Source organism: Rhea pennata, chromosome 18, assembly GCF_028389875.1.
Source record: "Rhea pennata isolate bPtePen1 chromosome 18, bPtePen1.pri, whole genome shotgun sequence".
NCBI classification, from domain to species: domain Eukaryota; kingdom Metazoa; phylum Chordata; class Aves; order Rheiformes; family Rheidae; genus Rhea; species Rhea pennata.
The window spans coordinates 12,084,806-12,092,339 of record NC_084680.1 but is presented as its reverse complement, the minus strand read 5'-3'; the positions used below and the strand labels follow the sequence as shown (position 1 = coordinate 12,092,339).

The window sequence follows — 7,534 nt, the reverse complement described above, 5'->3', positions numbered from 1 at the left end:
TTGTGGAATTGCAGATTCAAGGAAAAAGAAAAAAAAAAGATTCAGAGCATTTTGCCAGTAGACTTTTGGCAATATATTTCTTTTAATCACTTCCTAGTGTCTTCTAAGCAACTTTTCCCCAAGCCTTCTCCTTCTTTCGACTTGGCAAAGATAAAGGTTTTTCTTTTTTTTGGTGTGTGTGTGCGTGTGTGTGCGTGCGTGTGTATGATTTGATGGGGACATTTATTTTTTCTCAGTATGCACTACTGTATCTGGATGCACAGGACTGACAGGAAGCTTGAGCAGCAAAGCACTGCAACACACTGCTGGAGGAGCAGGGGCTGGCACTGCTGTGGCTAACACCCAGCAGCTCAAGCAGGCAAGAGTGGGGCGCATAGCGCACCCACATCCACTGCCAATCGCCCGTTCACTCATTCAAAGGAGTGCCAAAATACAGCCACACCAGGGTGAAGTAAGGTCTTACCATCTGACCTGCAACGGGTTTCCATGCTGTGACTCCAAAGACAACGCAGCCTGGGAGCCGGGGAGGCAAGGGAGAGCTGCTCTCAGCTGTGCCACGCTGGGGTCCTGGCTGGTCGCTCCCTACACACCACAGCAGCTCACAAGCCAGATGTAACATATGTTACCTGCCAAAATCTCCAGCACAGCCACCCCAGCAGGCACATCCAGAGCTTCAAGGCCCTAGGCTAACAGTTTTACTGGGGAGGAAGAAGGCAGTGGGCTGGGAATTACTGGAAATCCTCTTTGTCCACAGTAAGCTGCAACGTAGACCTGCAGGTCACCAAACCCCAAATTTGGGTTGCCCTTCTGTTTTGGAAGTTGATATAAGAAACAGAAGCTGTTGCTATAACAAGAACCCAGAGGGGTGGTGAGTGCAGGACAGCTGGCAGGTAGAACAGCAGTCCAGGGATTGCTCCCAGAGCAAAGCCCCGCAGAACAATTCCAGGGAGCTCTACAGTTATGAGGAAGCTTCCCGACAGCACAGTTTGCGATACATCACTGACACTACTTCTTTCCTGCAGAATCCGCCTTTGCCTCTCTCAGGGCTAATCTAAAGATCACACCACCACAGCCCACTATTTATTCAGTTCTGTGTGTTCAGTCTGCATCATCTGTAATGTTTGATAATGAGATAATTTCTTGTTTTACTTTAGTTTACAACTTTAGACAAACGCTTCCTTATATTGCATCCATAAGCCTACGAAGTAGGTCAGCAAAAGACCCCAATATTCACTGACTGCAATAGTAAGCATCGTTTTTGCGTGCATGTTCTCAAAGCCAAGTTTTGGCTTTGTTCTCGACCACACTCATATTTTGAATCAAACAGATCCTAAAAGAATAGTTGTGTATTACTAGCATTGCTTATTCCACCACAATTACTGACACCAGTGATCTCAGGAAAAAAAAAAAAAAAAAAAAAAAAAAAAAAAAAAAAGAGTCCCTATCATTTTTAGCATTTTTTTTAATCAGTGCACAGTTCTTTAAAGAACATGGGGAGAGGAACAATACTCCATCAAAAGAAAAAGACGAGAGAAACAAAACAAACTTTAGGACAGGCTCTGGACTCCATAAATAAAGAATTACTTAAATGACTGCAGAGGAACAGTGCGAAATCAAGACCAGTAAAACCAAGCTTAATGCTTAACCCTCTCCTTGAGGGTTTGCCAAGTTGTTAGCAAAGCTCTCTGATGACTCAACTCTCATCACTGGAGGGGTAGAAGAGCTAGTGGCTTTACTTATTTATTTAATAACCACAGAGAATATACATTGCCATTTCAGATTTTGCTCTGCTTTCAAGCTCTTTTAGGCAAGAGGGTCTCATCTCATAATAGTCCAGCAAGACAAAAGTAACTCCAAGAAAATAAGAACAAATCAATTCAGTGAATAATTCAGTCAAAACCAAATGCCAAGATCTACACATTACAGAACACTGTAATGGGTTCCCCATAATCACTGGGAAAAGATAACTTATTTGCTATGACTGGGAATTTCAGGAGCACATGATATTGAACTCTGCTCCTATCACTCCAATGGATTTGTTCTGTTAGGGCAAGATTCAGTTACTCAGCATTAACTGCCTGAAAAGGACAAAGCCATTCAAAGCTATATAGTCATGTCAGAGTGAACAAAACAATATAGCGGGTAGAATGCACTTGCACAAACCTAAGGAAAAAAAAAGTGGTTGAATTTGGCCCCATATTCTTAGTAGAGGATATGCAAACTGTATAGAGAAGGAGTGGCACTGGGAAGTGGGATACATACTACATGCCTACGACATCAAGGAACATTATTAGAAAGAGAATGAGGATGGATTAAGAGGGTGGGGTACAAACTTATCTGGGTGCTAACCTCCAGATAAATCACTGCCTTTTTCATGCCCACAAGAATACAGGAGCAGCAGCAAGGTAGGCTCCTAAGGACTAAATGAAATTTATATTAAGTTTCACTGCGCAAAGAAAACAAAGCACCTAATCAGGTGTTGCACTTTGATAATCAAAATGGCACTGCAACCCTCAAAAAATACAAATTCCAGAGACATGTACATTAATTTATCAATAAAAAGTAGCACTGATAAATAAATTAATTTATATAAAAAGGGAAAAGAGGATATTCACACATTTTGGGATAGAAGAATCACCTTCTCCGCCCACGTGTGCTTGTTTTATTTACATATCCACAAATACCATGAAACACCATCCCAGTCCCCCCACTAGCAGCATGGTCACATGAATTCCATAGATGAGCAGTTCATTCATGAGGCTGAAGTCTACACGCCTTCGCCCCAGTAAGAGGAGGATGATGGAGAGTTTGTACTGGAAACGCAGAAAGATCCGGATGCCAAGGTACTGAAGGCAAAACAAGATAGAGAGTGCCACCCAGAGGATGGAGGTAAACAGGCTGCAGCTGAAGTACAGCAGGAAACGAATGAATCCATACATCCATCGGGATTTGAGATAGATGTCAAAATTGTTGTACTTGGTGCGCACCAAGTGAGTGGTTCTTACCGGGCCACAGGCCGAATGCAGGCAGGTCGTGTGGGGGCCGTGAAAAGAACGGACCCGACGGGGAATGGGGATTACAGGCATCAGGCACCCCACCGGTCACAGAGTCCCAGCGCAGGATTTACAGGGCACATATCAAATATCATCCATTAATACAGAAGAGATCCAGCAGCCCGGAAACACTAATTCTCTGCTGAATTTCCAGGAAGGAAGAGACCTGCAGGAAGGCAGAGAAGGAAAATACATTCAAGTCGCCCCAGTGGGGAAGCAGGATGGATATTCCCCAGCTTGGCAGGCTACTCACAGCTGCTTCACAAAACTCAACTCTCCTTACAGAAGCACTGTTTACCAGGCAGACATATAGAAGTACAATTTTGTTTCCATCATTACTATATTAGAATCCAGAAAGTGCCCTATTAGCATGCAGTTCCAGTGCTAGTCATAACCTGTTAACTCTAACACTGTTACTGGAGGAAAGGCAAGAACTTTGTTCTGGAATTATCCCAGCTAATTCAGAACTCCTCCTCAATCAGAAAGAAAACAGGCCTGCAATAGTCCTTGCTTATGCAAGGAGTAATATTAATGTATGAGTTTGCACTTGATGGGGTTTCATTTATTTGAAAGAAGTTCTCCAAGTGCTTTCACAAATGACTTCTACAGTCCAGATACACTGGTGATTCTAGATTGCTGCTCATTCCAAAACTTGGCAAAACTTCACCAAATAAGCAAACTGAAAATAATGGAAGGTTTTGCAAGAACAATGAGGCAATAATGTTTTTCACACTCTACAGGATGTGCCTCCCCTTGCTTAGATGAGTCTCACAGTCATTGCATCCAATTGCAAGGAGTGTTTCAAAGGTACCTACCATTTTGTTTCTCCCTTTGTGACCTGCAGACATAAATAAAATATCTTGATCTTCTGGAGTGTTTAGAATTTATAATCTTAACATCCTTCCACACACCCATTGTTGTGATCTGACAGTGACGAGCAGTAGCCTCTTAGCTGCTCTCTGCTTCACCCCAGGCTCATAATGTGCCAAATTCCGGGAATTATGAAGTGACAAATACATTCATCAGACAATGTCAGAAAACAACAGGGACTTCCCCAGCCTCCTCGCACACACAGGCATTCAGACCTGGGCAGATCTTTCCTCTGCTGAGCAAGAAATACTATTACTATTAAAATTGAAAATAGTACATTTTGCAAGCGACTTCAGTAGTTTTTACTTTGTTACTACTAAAAGCATTTGTAGAGTAAACTATACGGCTACAGGAAATTGTACTCAGATATGAAAAACCTCTTCTGATGCAATTTGTATCTTTGAATAAGTCTCTTCACTGCTACCTGCCTCAACCTATTTCTGTAACTGGAAATAACCATTCTGATCTCTTCTGTAGGGCTCCGCATTCTAATTCCTTTTCTTTAGCTCAGAAATTTTGTCTGTGATTTGTTGGCTCTATATGAATCAGAAGCTAATAAAAAGGAATGTGGGTGAACTCACAACTAAGGAATTTAGGAAACTGAGGCCTGTTCTCAACTAGCAAAGGCCCTTTCACAACTTTACATGCCTCTTTCCCATAATTTCCTGTCTGCAAAGAGAAAGTATTAAGCAGTTCAGAGAAACATATTTTGCAAGACATATGTAGTGTTGGTTTAGTATCTTACCACTTCATAAAACCAGGACAGTTTTGTTTCTGAAGCACGCAACTGACCATGCTTTCCACATGCTATGTATATACTGTCCAGTATTTGTCTTCAGAGTTATTTTTGGAGGAATAAATTAGCAAGCTAAGAAAAAAATTCACATATTCTGCATTTATAGCATTTCATTTCTGATGCTAGTCAGTCCGCACAACCTCTTTCATCAGAGCATGGAGACACCTAATAATCTTCCAGCAAACTCCTACATACCTACTTAATCTGATTCCCTGAGCAGACACATCAAGATCAGCGGGATCACCTGAAGAGCACTCAAGAAGCTCATGCTTAAGTAACAGAGCACAAACCCCACCTGCATATCTACTTTGCCCATAAGCTGTGGTTATGGGGGGAGGAAGGAAATCAGCACCCTGGCTTCAGGCCTGCGCCTTGTTGTAGAAGAGGAGATGTAATTCTCTCTGACAAAATCATTAACAGGTGAATCTGAGAAAACTGCTCGAACAGTTCAGCTGATGAGACTTCTTTTTGTAAACAGCAGCAGTTTGTTCTCTTTTGGTGTATCCATCACATAAACAAACAGCCATTAGTGAGTTTATGCTCTTTAGGCAAGCTCAAATACCAACACAGTAACAACCACAAACACAGGGATGTTGTGAGAATTCTAAAAATAAATAAATAAATAAATAAAATAAGAACTATTACATTTTTAATGGTGCTGCCATCCACTCAGCAGAAGGTCAACAATCCACTGCCTTTTCCAGATGCTGATTAATTCTTGTAACAACGAAAGTGTGAAGCTTTTCTGTGACACCTCACCTTCTAGTAAGAGTGAAAGAGATTGCTAAGGTGCTTCATAGACTCAGAAAATTCTAGGTATGAGTTGATCTAAAAGATAAAATGAGAGTAAGTTTCAATTTGCTAATTTTACACATTAACAACTTCAAACTTACAAGACCCCTCCCCAAGCACAAATTTTTAATCCCATTAAGATGTTAAGAGACAACCAAGCACTCAAAAATATACATATTATACCTTACTGATATGTGCCAGAAGTCATCTGGCTTGTATTCAATACAATATACAAAGAGGCGTAGGAAAGAAGTCACATATAAAGAACTTCTGTCAGTCACTTACTTTAATCATAGAACCTTCCAGGGCATACAACATACAGGAGAGAGCATACACAGCCAATGTTTTCAGAACAGAATATTTAACAGTAGGCCCCCAAACCAGTGTATTGGCTCATGATGCCTGGAAATGGAATTGGACACCTACTCCTGAAGATTCTCTTCTAGGTCTTTCCCCTTTTTCAAAGCACATTACTGAGGCTGGAAAGCTGAATCAGGCCACTCTACAGTTCTAAGGATTTCAGCTCTGAAGTAGACTCCTCCACATCAGCCATGCTGGCGTTATACAGAGCGTCGTACCCATCTTTAATGAAGGCCTCATCAATATGCTAAAATTGAGAGTGACTGCTCATTTTGTGAGTTTTCACTCTCTCCTTTAAAAAATGGACTGTATGGTGAGAAAGCTACCCAAATATAGTGTCATTTCTCTTTATATACGGCACACTCCAGGCAAGGCCTACTGCTGCTCAGTGTACTCATAATTAGCAGAGGAGGAACAACGATTGAAAGACAGCAATATTTACAGATGATACAACCATCGATCAGGACAAGCAGGACCAAAACATTCGAGAGAGACCCAAACAAGGTTAAGGGCAATGACAAATAAAGGTTAGTGCTAATAAATGAAACCACAGAGTACCGGAAGGAGGGGAAATTCAAACTCCTCCTACATCATACAAGATCCTAAAATAAACTACATTAATTTTCTCATTTCCTGAGAAAGGAACCAAGGTAGGAAACTCACTGAGGACTTCCCTGAGGTGCGCCACCGAGGTTAAAAGCACACTCAAGCTGACCAAGAGCCCAGCTGCCACAGCAGACAGCGGCATCCCTGCACAGCTACCAGCGTGCCGCTGCGATGGGGCGGAACAGAGCGACTCGCCTCCGGAAGACTGCGGGATGCCGGAGACCCACAGCAAGGAGCTGCCTCCGGCGGGAGGCCGCGCTGCCGGTAACGGGGCGAGCCCCAGGCCGGGAGCACCCGCCCAGCGCTGCCCGGAGAGCGGCCCCGGACCCGGCGAAGGAGCTCTGCCCCTGCGGGCCGGCCAGGCCCGAGGCCTCCTGCCACACGGGGCCCCCACCGGGCCCCGGGCCCGCCCCAGGCCGACAGGCGCCGGGGACACCGGGACAGAGCGGGCCCGCAGGCCCCGGGGACGCGCCGAGCCCGCCCGCTGGCGGGTCACTTCGCCGCCGCCCCCCGCCGCGGCCGCCGCCCCGCACTCACCGTGCTGCCCATGGCCCCCGCCGGGCGGCGGCGGCCGCCGAGGCCGGGCGCGCCGGGCCCGGGCGGAGAGAAGGCCCGGGCCTGCGGGCGAGCGCCGCAACGCGCATGTGCGGGGAGCGGCGGCGCTCCGGGACGCGACGGGCCGGCGGCGGCGGCGGCCGTTAGGGAGCGGCCGTGCGGGCGCGCGCTGATGGCGTCATCGCGCGGCGCCGCCCCCGGCGGGCGGAAGCGGGAGGGTGGTCGCGTTGCCAGGCGACGCGGAGGCTGCGCGGGCGCCATCATGGCGGCCCGGCCCGGGCGCCATCACGGGCGTCCGCAGCGCCGCCGTTCCCCTCCCATGTGGCAGCCCAGGGAGGGGCGCCGGGTGTCCTGGAAGTTTCAGGGATCGGAGGTGTAGGGCAGGGAGCGGGCAGGGAGCTGCGCGCATCCGAGGCAGGCGGGTTTCCCACCAGCCCAGTCTGAGTGTAAAATCCCCCGTTCCGGGTCAGTTTGGCCGTGGACGAGCACCGCGCTCGGCGGT

General features: G+C 46.2%; 1 protein-coding gene across 2 annotated transcripts; it reads right to left on the bottom strand.

Annotated features, from left to right (window-relative positions):
* Positions 1–1,727: 1,727 nt before the first annotated feature.
* TMEM250 (transmembrane protein 250) lies at positions 1,728–7,099 on the bottom strand. Of its 2 annotated transcripts, XM_062590930.1 has the most exons (4): positions 7,015–7,099; positions 5,365–5,547; positions 3,869–4,158; positions 1,728–3,219 (listed from the first exon to the last, which is right to left on the bottom strand). In XM_062590930.1, the coding sequence occupies exon 4, from the start codon at positions 3,084–3,086 to the stop codon at positions 2,667–2,669; it is 420 nt and encodes a 139-aa protein (XP_062446914.1). In that variant the 5' UTR covers positions 3,087–3,219; positions 3,869–4,158; positions 5,365–5,547; positions 7,015–7,099; the 3' UTR covers positions 1,728–2,666. The 2 variants fall into 2 exon arrangements, with proteins under 2 accessions (XP_062446914.1, XP_062446913.1); XM_062590929.1 differs by lacking the exon at positions 3,869–4,158.
* Between the last annotated feature and the right edge of the window lie 435 nt (positions 7,100–7,534).